Source organism: Cyprinodon tularosa, unplaced genomic scaffold (assembly GCF_016077235.1).
Source record: "Cyprinodon tularosa strain WSP-4 unplaced genomic scaffold, ASM1607723v1 ctg37, whole genome shotgun sequence".
Taxonomy (NCBI): domain Eukaryota; kingdom Metazoa; phylum Chordata; class Actinopteri; order Cyprinodontiformes; family Cyprinodontidae; genus Cyprinodon; species Cyprinodon tularosa.
This window is the reverse complement of record NW_024039085.1, coordinates 2,599,240-2,619,035: the sequence shown is the minus strand read 5'-3', so window position 1 is coordinate 2,619,035 and position 19,796 is coordinate 2,599,240. Positions and strand designations below refer to the sequence as shown.

At 36.4% G+C, this 19,796-nt stretch overlaps 1 protein-coding gene across 1 annotated transcript; it reads left to right on the top strand.

Moving 5' to 3' along the window:
- The first annotated feature begins 749 nt into the window (after positions 1-749).
- hmgcll1 (3-hydroxymethyl-3-methylglutaryl-CoA lyase-like 1) lies at positions 750-18,553 on the top strand. The gene is made up of 9 exons (XM_038296333.1): positions 750-1,194; positions 4,361-4,438; positions 4,593-4,700; positions 5,039-5,134; positions 5,274-5,422; positions 5,770-5,833; positions 6,134-6,322; positions 17,259-17,384; positions 17,772-18,553. The coding sequence occupies exons 1-9, from the start codon at positions 1,099-1,101 to the stop codon at positions 17,874-17,876; spliced, it is 1,011 nt and encodes a 336-aa protein (XP_038152261.1). The 5' UTR covers positions 750-1,098; the 3' UTR covers positions 17,877-18,553.
- Positions 18,554-19,796: the final 1,243 nt, after the last annotated feature.

Here is a 19,796-nt window from a genome sequence, read left to right as displayed (position 1 = left end):
CTGTTGCATAGATATTACACTAAACACATAAAATTTAGCAACATGAGAAAATATGTTTAGATCCAACATGCAGCAAACAAACTTTAAGTTGAACTTTTTTCAGCACCCAATCGGAGACTTGATAAGTAATTATTAACAGAAGTCAGAAAGGATTTTAACATTTAGGGTTTGGCAACATATATCGCCTTTAAAACCACTCCTTTATTAAAACTGATTCCATGAATTTCCCTCCTCCCCATGAGAGAAAAGGAACAGGTCTCTCATCAGAGCGCAGTTTAGTGTGCCGAGATGGTTCATTGCAAGGGCTTCATTAAGCCTCTCTATTGTTAACATCTGTGTTTAGAAAGACCCTTTCTTTGGTATATGCTGACCTTCTTTAAAAAGGGATTTTATTACACCATGCAGTTGACATTGGCAGCAATGGCAAGTCTGGCAATGAAAGCCTTCAGTGATTTAGGTCACATGAGATCAATCTAAGCTGGCTTTTTCCCTGAAGTCTTTAGCTGCAAGTAGAACAGGGAACAGAGTGGCTCTCATCTTGTTAATTTAACATAAACACAAATCGGGTGTAAATAAGTCGACTTGTATTCAATGCTTTGAAATGGAAATCTTTAGAATTTCTTTGATCCTGTTTTTGGTTTTGTTTCTTTTTGGATTACCAAAATATTTTGAAATTTTCTTTTGTATTTCAAAAGATATTATTATAAATGATTCTAAAAGGTATTTTTTTGTATTCTCTACAGTATACCAATTTCTCTCACTCTGTTTTTTCTTATTTTGTTTTTGTCTTTAGTGTCTTTTGTATTTTTCTTCTTTCAATTTTCCTTATTGTCCAAAGATTTTGTAGCTGTTTGATTTTTCAACTAAGCTAATCTCTCATACCAGACATCCTCCCTCCCTTGCACTTTTCTTTCCCTGCCAGAGATGTGGTTGCCATGACAACTGCTGAGTCACTGTTCACCCAGTCTCCATCCTCCCTCTAATGTCATTTCCTCATGAAGCATATAGGCCTGAATTAGAACACAGTTGTAGCGTAGCAAATTTACTGCTGTATGTTTTGTTTTGTTTTTCCTGAAGAGGTGAGCTGCAGTCATTCTAATGGGTAACGTACCTACTACAGTAAAGCACTGCTTGAGCTATAAGCAAATTATCGAGGACTACCCTTGGTTGAAAAGCTGGCTAGAGGAAGAGAAGGTAGGTATTGTTATTTATCTATTTAATGTGCTACAAATAACTTGCAATGTAACTTTTTCATTACGGATAGGCATGAAGCAGCAACTCATCACTGTATATTAACCCTGTTGATGCAGAGGTTATTGCCTCTGCAACACTGCACCAGGTGTTCAAGCTCTATGTATTTGGACTTATCATTGTTTGCACTTTTCACTACTGCTGTGTTGTCAGCAAACTTCAATACTTGACAGCTGGGGTGTCTTGCAGAGCAATCACATTTTAGCAGAGGGAACATAAGGGGGCTCAGCATCTGGCCCTGGAGCGAGCAGGTGCTGAGGGTGATGGAGGAGAGATGGTGTTGGGTATCCTCAAGGTCGGAGGTTTATTAGGACTCAGTTCTCCGTGTTGGAGACCAAGTCCAAGAGTGAAGAGCTTCTGCATCAAGGTTTATGGGAAGATGATTTGAAGGCAGAGTAGAAATCCAGGAAGAGCAGGCGGATTTAAGAATTTCTGCCCCCCATGTGGGTAAGGGTTGTGTGGACCACAAATGAGATGGCGTCAGTGCTGGATTGGTTCCTTCTGTAAATGTACTGATATGGGTCCACAGTGAGATTGATGGAGTCATTAATCTGGGTCATTACTATCTTTTCCAAACACTTTACGGCTACTGATGTCAAGACTATCATTTAATAGTCATTGAGGCCTGTAACTGTGGAGCATTTCAGGACAGCTACAACAGCGGCAAACTTAAAGCATGTCGGTGACAGTGAGTTGTTAAAGGTGACTGCCAGCGAATTCACCGTCTCTTGGAACCCACCCTGGGATGTTGTCCAGGCCTGCAGCCTTACAGTACATGCAGCCTACATTAATTCTATGAAGGTTCTTCCTCATGTCTGCTGTGGTCAAACAGTGAGTTACTGTACCACGTAAAAATATCAGTCTGGTGCAGATGGGTGGTGGGATCCACAAAGCAGACATAGAACATGTTGAGTGCATCTAGCAATGAGGTGCTCCCTTGAGCATTTTGCATCTCTGATGTTGCAACCTGTGATCCATTAAAAGCGTTTTAAATAGGCAACAGGTCATTGGTGATGAAGTGACCCTGAATTTTCAGGCGATATGTGGCTTTGCTGCAATGCTTGCACTCAGCCTTTTTATTGTCTCTCAGAGATCTGATGCCTCACCTGTCCTGAATACAGCATGCCTAGCTTTCAGCAAAGCCCTAAACTTAGCATTCAACCAGGGTTTCTGTTTAGATTTCAGGTTTCTGTCCTGGTAGTAATGAGCACATTTTAGGCGGTTGCAGTGTCAGACTGTTGTGGTAAAGGGGGAGCTGAGTCAGGGGGAAATGCACTTGATTTATAGAACGATCTACGTCCCCCCCTAACTTATTGTAATGCGACCTGGGTAATGACCAAAAGGACAAGATTGCGAATACAAGTATTTTCTCTAATAAAACATACAATAAACAGAATCTTAAGAATCTGATAACATTTTTGAAAGTTCAACCCTATCTGTAAGCAAATTTGTTAAAAGCTGCTATATATTTTAGTATGGAAAAAAAAGAAAATTGTGTCAGAACAGCGATCTCTAAGTTACTTAAATAGATCAAACTCCCAATGGTGAGAAACTTGCAAGATAAGTGAGAACTTAAAAGAAGTTCATGGGAAAATCCCTGCATATCCTGGATTTTTGGTTTCAGAATGCAGGATAGTTGTTATCACAAGTCAAGTGTATACTACAAGTTACTCCTGGATGTAAATCTGGTTAGTAAGAGGATTTCTTTAAATCATTCAGTCTATCACACATTTGATATAAGATCAGACATAAAAAGCATCCAACTGTTTGACGCTCTTTGGGTTCACAGGCAGAGCTAAATCCTCGCTATGCCTCATCTTATCCTTTAGATTTAATTTGCTATCAATATTGTGGATCACAGACAGAGTTTATTACCATTTTACCCAGTATTAACCTCTATGATCACTTCCAGTCAATAGATTTCATCTCCGAAACAGCCAAATTCTGTAAAAGTTTGTCAAAGTCCTTTGTGGTAAAGGAACGCATCTCATGCTGGCATTGACTTGTCAGAAAAAAACCCATGGTGAAATCCTTTAGAAATCATACATATAATCCTCGATAGCATGAAGGAGTTTCAGTCCAACGTCAGAGTGTTGGTTACTTGAAAATTAATGATAAGCTGATAGCTTAATTTTCTTCAGCAATATTGATATTTGGTTATTTCCAAAATTAAAATCTAATCATGCTGTAATATTTCCTTATTCCAATATTTTTCTTTAAAAAAGGAATGAAAGTTAAATTCTTCCTTTCATTTTGTAGGTTTTGTGGCAACAACCTGTAAATGTTTTATCTAACACAGCAAACAAAATTAGATTGCTTTTAAAAAAAAAAGTTTTTCTAATTAAATTAAATGAACCCTGTTGCTACCATTGTAACTTTTTTTTTAACAGACCTATATCTTAGTTTGATGTACTTCTCTACTTTTTTTTTTTAGATAAAATCCATCATATTCATTAGTAACCAGACATATTTCTCAAAAAAAAAAAATATATATATATATATATATATATATATTTTTTTTTTTTTTTTTTTTTTTAAATATCCATATTTTCTTTTAAATGAAGCCCATATTCAGTCTGTTGGATTTCATTTGGTCTCAGATATTAAAGCTTAAGTGAAAATTCAACCCGGAAGACTCTTAACGAGCCTAACGTGGAACCCCTGCTGACTCACTCAAGCTTCAACCAATCAAGGAAAGACCGCCTCTTCTCCCAAGTCACTTTTTTCTCAAGACGCTCTTCATCGAGACAAAGGGCCAGCTTCCCCATTCAGCACCTCTGCCGTACTTTGACCCATCTCCACCTTATCTCCTCACTCTTAGACCCTCTCATCCTCTGGCTCATTCCAGCACTCGCGTCCTTGCCCCAGGGAAAAGACCACTCTTACCCTCTTTTTAAATCATTCATCCAGGCTCATGATGACATGCAGCATGTTTTCAGCCGGGGTCTGAGCACCAAAGAATTTATTTTCATTCATGTCGATACAATCTTTCTAATTGCTTATTTTCTCCTTTTGTCTGTCTAGGTTGAAATGCCCTAAGGCACATTGGATGAATTGATACATGTCTTATTATTGCACTAAGCTTTTGTCTTATTTCCATTTTCTACAGATCATTACCGAACATGAGTATCCAGACTTTGTGAAAATTGTTGAAGTTGGTCCAAGGGATGGACTTCAAAATGAAAAGGTGTACTTTGACATCTCTATGAGAAACCTCCTATGTATATGAGTATCACTGTTTACTACACATGGCGACTTCTCCAGAAAATAAAAAATTCTTATATACAGTACATAAAAAAATAAAGCCATGTGTAACCATTTTCAGTTGTATTATTTCCCAGGAAAATGTACCAACAAGGGTAAAAATCCAGCTGATCGACATGCTTTCAACAACAGGCCTTTCTGTGATTGAGGCCACAAGCTTTGTCTCTTCAAAGTGGGTACCGCAGGTAATTGCCCTTTTTTATTGTGTACAACAGCAAAATGTAAGGTGATTTATCAGATACTTTTTTTTCCTGCCAAGATATGTTTTTATTTGCTTACACATGAAGGGAAATGCGTTTCTATGGTTTAATCAACTGATTGTTTTCATACATTTTGGGTCTGCCTGTCCTCTTATTCCAAGAAATAAATTTACCACATTTGTTTACAAAAAATAATTTGCACCAGTTTAATTATTTTGAAACGTAAAATCTGTTGATTATGATACTTGCATATCAATCAGAAGATGTGCCACTCTGGCTATAAAAGCTAATCATACTTTAAATCTTTTTGTGCCTAAAATTAGATGGCAGACCACACAGATGTCCTCAGAGGAATCCAGAGAGCACCTCATGTTAGATACCCTGTTTTGACTCCAAACATGCAAGGTTTTCAGGATGCTGTAAGTTTAATTTGGTGATTTGTGCCAGTAATTGATAAAATGGAGTTTATGCAATCAATGTGTCATTAAATCTTTTTTTTGCCTCTATAAAAATATTACTCAAACAGTCTTTTCAAAGTCATGTTCTTTGCTGTTCAAGGTTTCAGCTGGTGCCACTGAAGTAGCTGTGTTCGGCTCTGCATCTGAAACCTTCAGCAGAAAAAATATCAACTGTTCCATTGCTGAAAGCATGTTGCGGTTTGAGGAGGTCATTAGTGCTGCCAAAGATCGACAAATCCCTGTTCGTGGGTTTGTAATCCAAATATTTTATATCAGTTACCACAAAGACAAATTAAGGATCTCACTATCCCTGTAATGCCATGAATTTACAATGGTCAAAAACACTATTTTTTCAAAGAAGAAAAAACAAACCAGAGAGCATAATTCCATATGGTAGCCAGATTATTTTGAATTATCCCAAACTCACAAGTCCAAATTGGCCTAGAGTGTCTCCCAGCAAAGACAGCTGTCTTTGAAACCAAAAGAAAAAAAGAAAAAGAAAACATGTTTTCTTACCTCAATTGTAGTATTTTAGACAGTTTAGGCTTAAATAAGTACTAATAAGTACTACTAATAACTTTTTTTCTCTATTTCAGATACGTTTCTTGTGCCCTCGGGTGCCCCTATGAGGGAAACATTGATCCCTCAAAGGTTGCTGAGGTAAAACTGTATTTACATTATTATTTTCTTTCACATATACTTGTCTAATGAAATCCATTTATGAGATAAACGCTGCTACTTTAAACTACCTACTTGTATGTTAGCATGTCACATCTTGTTGCTGGAGTATTTATTGAATATACATTTAGTAACCCTAGTATGTAGCTCCTTTAGGTATTTTGAAACTACAGACTGAAAATGAACTAAAACATACTTTACATATTGCTCGTTGAATCACTGATTTTTCAGTGCAATTATCTCATTGTAAAAAGACATTAACACAATTTTTTCCTTCTTTAGGTAGCAAAAGGGTTATATGAAATGGGTTGTTATGAGATTTCGTTGGGAGATACTATTGGCGTTGGTACACCTGGCTCCATGTTCAAGATGCTGCAGAAGGTGATGAAAGATGTGCCAATTAAATCTCTTGCAGTTCACTGCCATGACACCTATGGTCAAGCACTTCCCAACATTCTTACTGCTCTTCAGGTAAGGTCTGCTGATGCACAACATGGAGAGAAATATCATAGAAGTACTATATCTAGGTGTAGCCCACCTATACCCCATTGAAGTAGGTAAGGGCCCCTGAGTTCGTAAAAAACCCCTTAAACTCTATTTACTTTTTTGACTTGAGTTTGACTTACCTCTGAGGACAGTAACAACTTTAAACACAACCTAAGGAAATCAGAATCAGGGTTATAATCCAGTCTTAAATCTGCTTATTTCTTATCTAATGATTTGAAATAACCAAACAACTCACAACACTTTATGAACTTTGAACTTATATTGAGCAAAACAAACAAACAAACAATTGAGATGTTTTCAAAAAATAAAATAAAAATAAATTTCTCTCTGTAATAAAGTTTCAGTTTCAATTGTCCAACTTAATTAAAATATGTGGGCCCACACTTCCTAACTCACATCTAAGCCGGCATAAAGTTAAAAATAAACCAAAATTCCCCCGTTGCAGGCCTGATATGATGTGGAACAGTTGGAGTGTGGTACCTCTCCCAAAAGTTTGGATCCGTCTGGTAATGAACCTGTCCTTTGGTCCCGGCTGATAAAGGAAGATGGATGCAGGATGTTGATCACTCTTCACCAGTCTCTCGGTCCCCAGCAACTCAGCATGCAGCAGAAAAGTCCAGTGAAGATGCAGTCCTCCGAATCAGATCCATAGAAATCAGTATTGCTCACCTCTCTGCACAGTGCTTGACTCTCCCAGCTTCCACGCCGGAAACTTTACTAGAGTCTCTGTTAGCTGAGCTAGCTCCCAGTACTGAAAATGCATTCACTTTGCTGGTGAATGCTAATGCATTAGCGAGCACTGAAACAATACTCACAGCTACTATACAGCAAATTTCGGGTTGAAACAATACTAGTAGTTGCAGACAACGATGTAGAGCTGATATTTTAAAATGACTGTCGAGTTGAAAGTCCACAAACATCAACAAAACTCCGTTTTTTAGCAAACTTCGGCACGTTTTTTCTCCGTGGTCAAGCTACAACACTCTCCTGCCACTTCCTGTCTCCCTGTTGCACCTCCCACTTCCTGTATATGGACCAATGAGAAACCAGTAAAATCCTTCTGCTCTACACTACTTCCTTTATGCAACACGAGACATTTCAAAATAAAACAAGATGTGAAGATTCTTTCTAACAAACGTTTTTTAACCAAACATTAGATTTATTCATATTTTTAAGATATACTGTTCTGCATAAACAACGGTTTTAACTTATTTATTACAACTTTAACACATTAAATGTTGAACACTTAAAATAAATGCATGAATTCAAAACAACACAACCCGTGACCATTTCAAAGAGGGTTACATAGGTCTGTAATGGTTTCTTTTAAACTTGAAGTTTCATGGTTTTAATTAAAGCCTACATATCACTTTGCAGCATTATACAGTAAACTGGGAATTTTTGGTTAAAGATGCTCTGATGTTTTGATACCAATGCAGATATCTAAATTGCTCAAATAAATAAAGGGAGCACATATAGGACACAATATGACTTCAATCAAATCAAACATCTGTAAAAGCGAACTGTACACTTAGGAATCAACATTGATTGACAATCAGTGGCACATGCTATTATCCAAATAGAATAGACAACTGGTGGAAATTATTGGTAATTAGCAATAAACACTCAATAAAAGAGTGATTCTGCAGGTTGGGATCACAGATTACTTCTCAGCACATATTCTTTCTGGCCAATGTTTTGATCACTTTTGAATATTGATGGTACTTTTTTGCCAGAGAACACCGGGAAAAATTCGCCACTGGTGTCCTGTGCTCTTTCATGATGAAAGCAGGTTCATATTAAGCCATGTGACAGACATGACAGAGTCTGGAGACTGTGGAGAGCGATCTGTTGCCTGGAACATCCTTCAGAATGACCAGTTTGGCAGTAATGATGTCGGATGGCATTTCTTTGGAGGGCCACACGCAACCTTCCATGTGCTCACCATAAGTACCATGACTGACCTTACAGGAGATACCAATTCAATTCAATTCAGTTTATTTATATAGCGCTAATTTACAACACATGTCATCTCAAGACACTTTACAGTTCACCAGATCATACAGTCAGATTGACTTTAAGTTTTCTATCTAAAGAAAACCAGTTGATTGCATCGACTCATTGATTGGAATGCAATCCCTCACACTAAGCATGCTTGTAGCGACAGTGGAGAGAAAAAAACTCCCTTTTAAGAGGAAGAAACCTCCAGTAGAACCAAGCTCAGTGTGAGCAGCCATCTGCCGAGGCCGACTGGGGTTCAAGGAGACAGAACCAGAGATACAAAAAAACAACTGTAAAAGGAGGCCCCGTTCAGGAAAACACACAGTCAGGCAGACGAGCTCTGAGCCAACTCCCATGTCAGAGGATGAAGAGAGCACACCCAGCCAGTCACAGTCAGAGAAACAGGACTACACTGGCAAAACAGGCAGATCTCCAACATCTATAAACAAAGTTGTATTGGCAGCAGCACAGCTGATATTTCTTCTACCGAGATGAGATCCTCAGAACCCTTGTGAGACCATATGCTGGTGCAGTTGTCCCTGAGTTCCTCCTAATGCAGAACAATGCTAGACCTCATGTGGCTGGAGTGGGTTAGCAGTTCCTACAGGATGAAGGCACTGAAGCTACGGACTGGTCTTCCCGTTCCCCAGACCTTAATTTGATATGGAAGATCATTTCTTGATCTATCAACCATGGACTAACATTACATTGTGGCACAGACTATCCAGGAGTTGGCAGATGCTTTAGTCCAGGTCTGGGAGGAGATCCCTCAGAAGACCATCCGCCCGCTGGAAGCGATGTGGCTAAGCTATTTTGCACTTCCAACCAGCGTTGTGAAAATAAAAAAAACACGTCGAAAGGGCTGTTTGTAATCATATAGCGGCTTATGGATTGAACTTTCATTGAAATTATGTCTTTGTTAAATCCAGCACTGTGGGGCACCATAAATAACACAGAGGGTATTAGCACCATTTGAACCAAATGCATGTGAACAAAAATTACAAATTATCGGATACATATCACAAAATGTATTCCCAACAATTATGTATAAGCATTTTTTACTTAACCAAACATCTATAGAATTATATACAATTATATACATTACATCTATAGAATTATACAACTACAATTATACAATTAAAATATCAGAATATTTTTCTTATTCACTTTGTGAAAAGAACCTAGCTTATAAAAGGCACCCTCAAACACAGGTGTGTCAGATATGGTCTGTCCCTTTATAGGGCAGGTTCTGGATGAGGGACCTGAATTTTAGGTAGAGCACAATAACCTGTTTTTTTCAGGGATGAACATCAACCTTTTGTCTTCCCTGATACTTATCTGCATGAATGTTAGCACGTCTTTAGAGAAGGGTTAATTTACTTGACTGCCTTAATTGGACCCAAAGAACAGCTCAACTTGCTCTACAGTAACTCTTACCCAGACATTTCTCTGCAAGTAGTGTAAATTCAGAGAATGGTCATCCTGTTTTTTGTTTTATTTATTTATTTATTTATTTTGCAGCTGCAATTCAATTTATACCATTAGATGTGTTCATACAGATATAGTTAAATTTGAAAAGTGTAAGTGCCTAAATCTTTTCTTTGCCTTGATGAACTAGAGACAGTGTGATTAGTCAGAGCTTAAAATGTTGAATAAGGTTGTGTAATTGGTTTACACCTGTTGCCAGCTGAGTACATCACTGCTGATGTTACTAATAAAGTTAATTGTGGAAGAAAGTGTACATTTCATTGACTGCAAAATTTTGTCCTTTTTTTTGGAAATGCAAGATTTTTGTTTTAATAAATATGAATTAAAAGAAGAAAATCAATTATACTTTCGGCAAAAGGCTAGGGCTAACATTTATGTAAAATTTTGTCAAAAATGACACTGATTAAAGCCATTTGATTTCCATATGTCTCTTAAACTAATTTCTATTTACTCACACATTTAATTTATCAGAAACACTCTGACATCCCCCTCTCCTAGTTCTGTTGGTTGCAACAGTATTTCCCTTTTTTAAATTAGAAATTTGAAATCTTGACAGGCTTCTACTACTGATCATGTGTGCGATTACAAGTAGAGGGCAGATTCCATCTTGATTTCTCCTTGAACTCCATGATCAGCTGCACAGCCTCTTATGCACTGGATATCACTTATTGCTTGACCCTCTCTTGCATTAGTGAAACTTTGGTGAAACGCAGTAATCATGCCTACACCTGTTTTGCCTAAATTAAGTCAGGATAGGGCGCCCCCAACTTGTCATTGATTTAATGTTTGAATTGATTCTTGACCAAGTGTCAATATTTAATGAGTTGGAAGCAAGAATTTGTTTTCTAGCATGGCTATTCTAAGTGAATTTAATTTATAATGCATAATTTCCACAAATTAACTGAATGTTTAAAATCAAGCAAAGAAAGCTTTTAAAACACAATTTAAGAAGAAGAGTAAACACAGAAAAGTAACACTACTCCCGCAATAATCACAATGAAAAATACAGTATCTTAAACAAATGTTTAGAATTTTTTTCAGTAAACCATACCTTCAAAGTTAAATTTAGAGGACTCTCATTGATGTGCCTCATAATAACCCACAAAAGCATAATTTGGGTGTTTTTCAACGCTTTGCCTGCGGCAAGTGCAAACCTGACATATATACAGACATAAAACAGAGGTAACTAAGATATGGCTGTATCAGTTCTCTGAAGCACATTGTCATTGCACATGAGGAAGCCCATTGGGGGCTGGGTGGGTCAGCAGATGTGAGGGGGTCAGGACAAAGGCTCACCTATTCGGTGTCTGTAGGACAAAGCAACTGGGAGAGAGGTGGATGGAAGGACCCTGGGGGGCTCCTAACTCGTCTGTCGCTTGGCTGTTGAACTCCCTGACAATGCTGTGCTTAAAGCCACCGGAAAATGATCCTTTCAGGTTACTCTGTGCTGAGAATGTAGTGAATAGTACTGAAGCCTTGAATAATAAAGTTTTTAAACTACCTTCTTTGTTGGAGGTTGTGCACACAAAATTTATTTTGGCTGCAATATAAAATGCATAAATGTTGAAGTACAATATTCAATTTACAACTAATGTTGCTGTCAAAATTGATTGCAAGTTAGGCTTGAGAAAGACTCCACATTGTTAGTTTTAAATGGCAATGTTTCCAGGGGTTCTAAAGCTGTAACGTTATACAGTGGGATAAAGGGAACACTGTACATCTGTAAAATTATTCTGCACATCATATATGATTCATCACAGCTGTGGCATACTCAGAGAAAATAATAGCAGCCGAGAATACTTAGCTTGCCATTTGCTCACCTATAAACAAGAAGGAAATGAAAGATTTTATCATAGTTTTTCATTACCGTGTGCCAGAACTCCACACCACCAACAGAGAGAGAAATGAATTCCCCCAGTGCTGTCAGCCCTGAGTCACCTCTTTTGTTCCCGATAAAGACATTCCTCTGTCTTTGTAACTTTTTTTTTTTTTCCAGGAGGTTGGGGGAGCTTTGTCTGAAACCTACTGTGGTAGGTCACACAAAGATAATGTATGTGCTTAGATTTCACAGGCCTGGCATGGAAATTCTTTTTGGTTTCCTGCAATATTTGTGTAGATTGTACTACTGCATCTGGGGTATTTCGAATATGGCTTACGTACGACAGTAACATGCAATTATAGGAATTTCTTGTTGGATTCATTTGTTGATAACGTAATCTTTAATATTAATCAGAGAAAGACATTGTAATTAGTGTTGGTTAGTGCCGCATTTCATGGGAAAACTATTTAAAGGAATTTTTCCTAATGTTTTTTATTTGGAAATCACATTCCAATATTCTCTGGCTCAAAGAAAAATTACAAAGTTTAGACAACTGATACATTCTTTCAAACCCAATTGATCAAAACATCTAAAGTAGCTACTGAACCTAACATTTGCTTCTAATCATTTAAATATGATGGAATGACATGCTTGGATCACTGGTACAATTCAGGTTAGAGTTAAATGATTCTATAGTTTGGGATCAAATGTTTTATCCATCAAAATTCTCGAACTAAAACAGGCAACAGTTTTTAATATATAAATAATGCATTTTATTTATCAGAAAATTTCTTTACAGTAAAACAAGGAGATTTGTTCCTCAATTCTAAAACTATTTGCTCATCAGTCTTACACATAAAAACATGAGTTACGGTACATCCCCTTCTTAATCCACATAATGTAATATTTTCCCACCATATATTAAACTGTTTAAATATTTTTTACTCTAGTGTGAAGGTTTCAACTAGATTTACGATTATACTTATATATAAATTATAACCAATGTTCCAAAAGAGCTCTAATGGAGAGGTTTCATCTTTTGAAAACAGATATGTTCTTACACAACTTGCGTTAAAAATATAATGGATCTTTGAGAGTTTATTCAATAGACATGAGGGGCTAAATTTTATAAACTTATAAACAGCCCACCACAATCCATTCACAAACAATTAAATTCAAATAAAAACATGAATTAAATTACGGCTGCAGTTGTATTTTACATTGCTTCCTCTAATGCTTTGCATTTTACTCTATAATGTAAGCATATTAGTTATGATGGAGCTGTTTGACTATGGAACCCCATTGCATGAACCGTTGATATTAGTTTAGCAAGCAGCGCCTAATCCACTGCAGCATCAGTTTTGCCTGCTGTAAAATGTCAAGTGGCATTTGAATTTGTGGCTGTGTTGCAGTTGTTCAAAAAATCTTCCACTTCTGCAGTGCATGTGCAATAATAAAAAAAAGTCAACTACTGCCTAGCCTTTCCCTTTCCCTCTCTTTCCCTTACCTCTTTACTGTGCAGATATTTTATATCTAAAGGAAACATACTCTGGGACATTACAACTTTTCTTATGCTATTTTGTACTATATACCCTCTTTATAATTCCTGCTGTATTTCTATCTTTAGTGGCATCTTGCTTTAACTCTGTTCTTTGTTCTCCATATAAGCTACTGGAACCAGAATTTCTCTGAAAGAGTAATCCCAAGGGATAAATAAAGCTGAGTCTAAGTCTAAGTTATATTACCAATAACAATGAATGTATTTATTTATAGTGTTTAGTAATTAAGAAAATACATAATTGGGCATCATGGTGTCATCCTCTGAACTACCCATTCGTCCAACAAATATCTGTAGAATCAATCTGTACGATTCGATAAAAGCTAGACATAAAATTGATCAGAACTCCAAGATGAAATAATATTAAGGGATAGATTCTGAGTATTTGTCTGATTTATTAAAGATCAGGACATTAATGTCATATCCATGTATGTGCTGCTTTAAAGGCGAGTAAATTAACCTGTTATGTTTCAGGAGTATTATACCTGTTTTCACTCACTGATGACTAACTTATGATGCTGCAGTTTCCACTATGCTCTTTTTTCATCACTACAGATAGGATTAGTGTTATTTCAACCGAAGGTTCAGCTGTTCATGTATGATATTCTGCTCTAAGGCAGTAAAAACAAGAAAAAAGCCATAATATGCTAATAACATGTCACCTGAAACATGCATAGCTTAACTTGATATACTACACACATAGTTTAAGTCCTGCTCTAGCTGATAGTGCTTACAGGCTTATAATTACAATTAAGCTAACAATAGGTTGTCTATAAATACATACAGCAAACATGTAAACTGCCACAGTTAGTTCCCAAACTGTGTACCGTAATTAGGCTGGAATGCTGCATTTAAATGGTACCACTGAATTATTTTACACATATAATTTTTATAGAATACGCATTATTGTTTTAAATAATAAAACTGAATAAAAAAAGAAAATCAGCTCCATAACTTTTCTAATGAATTTTGTAAGTGTTTTAAAGTGCCTAGAATATTACCAAAGACTGACTGTATTTGGATTTATGAGATTAACCCACTAATCCATAAAATGGTTTACATGGAATAGAAATTGACTAAATTTGTAAATTTCTTTTATGAATACGGATATTAAAAAGTACAATTCTAAATAATAAAGTACAGTTCTATCCTGTGGGCATCTTTGGCATATCATATTTTTTCCTGATGCAAGCCTTTTCTTTATTCCTGGAAATGGTGGTTATATACGTCTTTGTCTGATATCTGTCATTTCAGTTTCAGTTGCTTATATATACACAGTATCTCCTTTGACAGCCTTTATTGGGAGCTTGTCCATCTCACACCTTCATCCAATTGTAGTTTAGAATGTCTACAAACTTTCCCTGCATCATTAGAGTTTGAAAAGGCATATTGTCTTTATCCAGGAATGCATTGTTTTTTTCATAGCCACCTCCTAGTGAATATGGCTTTTTAATGTGGATCAAACATCTGGTTTCTGGGTACTGTAAATCTAACTGAGGGGTTTAGAGCTTAAGCACTGACCACCAGTTCCTGGATGATTAGAGGTACGGATAATGCTGCTGAAGGGGTACGTTCATGCTGAAGGCTTGTGACCTTTCAGTGGTGGCAGCTTAGAGGAGGACGATTGGCATGAAAGATGTGTTTATACTACAAAGAAAAAAAATAAGACCTGCCTTGAAAAGTATCCTCCTCTGGCTTCCACCAAGGTCTGGAAATCTGGTGCACGGGTAACGTACACCTCCTCCCCTCTCTTTGCCAACACAAACAGCAATTACTGCTGGCTCAGACAAACCCTGAAAGAGGCAGGTTCTTGTCTGCAGGAAAAACAGCCAATTAGCTGCATTGTTCCAAAATAGCTGTAGAGGTCCTTTTTAATTTAAGTTCCCTGGTCGTGCTCTGCGGGATGGAAGCTCAACATGATCCGACTGCCATTGAGAGGAGCACTGTTAATTTAGTCTCACTGTAGGATCCTCTGACATCTGGCTCTGACACAGAAGCTGGAAAACAACTTTAATATTCTCATGACAGTCCCAGAGACATATGGAAAACATCCTGAGACTGACTGAAAACAGAAGGTCTGGCTTCAATGTATTTTGGGGTGAAAACAAGCAGTATACTTGTGGTGGCTTGTAAGATTTGCATAGAAAAAACATAATTCTTTTGTCTATTATATGAATGTTTTTAGTTGAAATACTGATTGCATTTAAGGATAATTATATTTTTCCTTTACTTGACAAGAAACAAACTGAAGCAAAGAATCAGCAGTGTGATTTTTCAGGCACTATTTAAAAACATTAGATTGGGTGTCAGCCAAAAAAAAACCCAACTAAAAATGTACTATTCCTCTTTGTGTGATTATAATTTACATATAAAGAGCAAAAAACATATCCACTCTTACTTGAAACAAAATTTTGGTAAACAAACATGTTTGTGATACAAAAGACTTTAGGTCCTACAGGACTTTTTATATCCTTTGAAATATCTGTTTTTTTTTTTTTTTTTTTTTTACATCAAACCACTTCTACATATTGGATAGGATTTTCAGTCATAGTAGTATATATATGATTGTGACGCATACATTAAAACAAGAGAAGTAGATATAAAATAATTTTGAAAAAGCAAAATTTGAAAATCTGGTTGAATATGTTTACCCATGGACTTTAAACTGAATGCCAAAATTAAAATCCAGAACAACCCACTGCCTCCATAGGGTCCACTTGTGTGGAGTTTAATCCCATATAAAAAAAAAGCTTGTTGATGAGGGCCTTGGTTTCCCTCATCATTTCATCATTTTTTGCCAACATACCAGCTCTAAATTTGGTATGGCTCAGGATTGGCTTATATGATTGGCTCAGGAACCAGGAAGTAATCAGAAGCCACACACTGATCCCAAGTACTGTAGTTCCATACAGCATCTCCAGCTTTGAAAAGAGCAAAACTTTACTAAATCATTGTTAATGGAGAGGACCTATTCTAGTGAATGTTACTTCCATCCCTGATAAAAGGTAAAAATGATTTGGTTTTACTGAAAATTTCTTACCTACAGTTTGTTAACAAAGCAGATGGAAGGTGCTATGGTCAAGGGAGATAAAAGTTTAAATTGTCACAACATTATCCTGATCCTACCCTTAGTTGAACATGGTGGTGATATAATCATGCTGTGGGGCTGGTTTTCTTCAGCAAAAAAGGGGAGCTGATGGTTTGATGGATTGAGATTAAAAAAGGATAATTCTGGAAAAGAAATTATGCAAAAATGTGTTCAGGATTACATGTTAACATCAAAGACTGTTCAAAATTTCAATTAGGAGACCAGATAAAGAACAAATTGAAGATTACAACCCCATACCTTATTTCTTACACATTTTTTCACCATCTTTGATTTTATTTTCACTTCCCAATTATGCATCTCTTTATGCTTGTATATTACATAACAATTAGACCAAATGCAGTGCAGTATTTCTAATTATTTAAGTAATTATTCTTATGGCTGTACTGTAACAATTTTTTAAGGTATAAATTCTTTTTTAAATAACTTTACCTTAACAGGAACATTATAAAATGCAACAGTTATTGGTTTTCTTGAAGTTTTCATTCACAGAGAAGTGTCACATTGACAAGTCTGGAGATCAGGAGGGTTTAAGAAGAAATAACATTCTCCCTGCTGTGGCAAGAAGAGAATCCCTGTGGTTAAGGGCAGAATCGACTTGTAAAAACATGAAAAATCAGGAGGATCAGTAACACATAAAATGCTCTGTTCAGTATTTATAATATTCCTCTCTTAGGAAAAAAAAATCATAATTATGCGGTGCTGGCATAGGGGATGACTAAGCCATAATGTGGGGACTTTTCTTTGCCCTCTCATCTTCAGCATTGCAGCCCACAGTTCTCTGAAATAGCTGTAAAACATGACCACAGGCTTGGCAAGGTGCAGGGCAGCAGACAGAACAATCAAATAGAACAAGGTTGTTCCTGGATTTAATATGATGTGGAGTTTTCTTGGACGTGCTGAATGTCCCTGTTGTCTGTCCTTGCAGATGGGAGTCTCAGTGGTGGATTCAGCAGTGGCAGGCCTTGGTGGATGCCCCTATGCACAGGGTTCATCTGGCAATGTTTCAACAGAGGATGTTCTTTACATGCTCCATGGCATGGGCATTGAAACTGTAAGTTTCCTTTTACAGTTCACTTTGGCAGGACTGCCATATTTCTTGTCTCAGTAATCCCCCCAAAACCCAAACTCATACAACCTTTCAGACCATATTTACATGAACTGATTGCTCTGCAAATATGCTGCTCTGTAAAAGTTTATTTTTCTAATATCAATGGCTTTACACAACTTGCACGAGAAAGGCCCTGCACACCTGAATGCTCCAACTCTTTTACAATCCCTACCCCTGCTGGTGGAATATTTTTATTGCAGTTTAATTCTTTGGTAAAACTGACTGGGATTTATTTGCAAAATAACCTGTTTGTATTTACCTAAATTTGATCATGCCTTGAGTTTTAAAAAGTTTAAAACATATTTAATGAATGTGGCATCTGTTTCACAGGGAGTGAACCTTGACAGAGTCATAGAAGCTGGTGACTTTATATGCAACGCTTTAGATCGCAGAACAAACTCCAAGGTGGCTCAGGCAAGAAGCAGGACACTTTGAGGATGCCATACTAGCTAATGAGTTAAAACTGTTACTTTCTAAAGTTCTTTTTCTGAAATCCATCTATTTGGAATGGAGGTTTTCTTGCTTTTTAATCTAAAAAGATCACCAAGCACCCACTGTAAGTTTACTTTTTGAATTGAATCTGAATTTCTGAATTTAATTGAATACCTGGTCGTTTATTTATTCCTTATTTATCACAGTTCCGTAACCAGTGGGAAAGTGATTTAATTGAAGTAATACCTCATTACATCTAAAATATGTATTTCTTTCCTGAGTTGTTAATAAAAATACTATAATTTATAATATTTTTTTTCAACTTTTTCTGTTGTATTTATAAGGTAGATACACACAGAATGGCTGTATGCACTTATTGGGCCTTTATAATTGGAAAATAAAAAGAATTTTCAGATAGCAGGCACCCTGAACAGGTAGCAATCCCCACCTAGGATGACAAAGACTAATTAAAAAAACAAATAAAAAAATTTCAACTTTGTTTAACTGCAGGAGAAAGCCAGTTTCAAGAGAACTACTAAATGCACCATAAAAACTTCTTACAAGGCAACAGTGCTACCTGTTACTTGTGCCCAGAATTGTAATACTTTAGGTTCATATTGTCCAAAGATTGATAGGGGTGCCTTCTGTACATTTTAAACTGTCCTCTGGACCAATTTGTCATGACTCTGCACTTTTTGATTCTGTTTATTTTTGTTTTTTTTGTTTTGCATTTTCAGTTACACTTTGATTCATGTCTTTCTGTGTTTTCTTGTTTATTGGTTTCATTTCCATTTTGTGTTCTACTAGTTATTTATTTTATTTTATTTGGGTTCTTAGGTATTTCTTGTTTGCCCTCTGTTGCCCTCTTGTGTCTCTTTTTCCCTAGTTCCCTTGGAGATTCCTCTCTCCACACCTGCTCCCAATCTGCTGATTAACCTGCTCTCCCACCTCATGTTCAGTTACTGTTGCCTGGTTTCTTGTCATTTCCTGGCTCCCCAGGTGTGTTTTATTGGACGTCTCCTAGATTTTGGTTTTCTGTATTTGTTATTTTGGGATTTTTGCTGCAATCGCTTCATTTTTTGGACATTAAACCTACAACAGCTTATCTCTGCCTCCCTCATCAGTGCATTTGTGTCCTCCAAAACCTCCACTCAACCTGACACAACTGTCCTTTACATGTTAATAGTTTTGCAGCCTACACTAAAATAGATTCTTAACAGCCCTTTGCAGCATTACATGATTGCTGAGCAAAGCAATGAAATAACGAATGTGTAGTGTAGTGGGACATTTTTTGAACTGTGGGTCCAGTACCAGGGTTGAAAACCACTGCTTTCATCAACTAAGGACTGTCTGATGGAATTTATAAAAAAAAAAATTGTATAAAAATGTATTTTTGCTCTAAAACAGATAATAAATTCAGTATATATTGAAAATGTACATCTATTGCTCTAGTTAATGTTTTTATTTTACATACAATGGATGAACATTACTTTTTTGGCATACAAGTTAAATTTGGTAAAATTGCAATCAAATCTAACCATGATATGGTGGCAAAGAGCTGGCAGTTGTGGTGTTCAGTTGTATGCATAATGCTAACATTATTTTGAAAAGTTTTTTTTTTTTTTTTTTTTTTTTTTTTACAATTAATGGCAATAGTAAGTCATAGGTTAGAGTATTGTTTCTACAAGTAAAATCTTAAGAACCTGAATTTGGAATAAGAGCTCCTTAAATGTTGATGTATTCAACCTTTTTAAACCCTGGTTAAAATGGTTGCCATCGTGTTACTGATTAAAGTTGATTATTGCTTATTGTTGCCGTCATCCATACTCACTATTACTGTACTGTATTTTTAAAATAGTATTAAAAATATATATAAAAAAGTGGTTCTGAATTTTAATTCTTCTGTGTTTATGACAAAATACT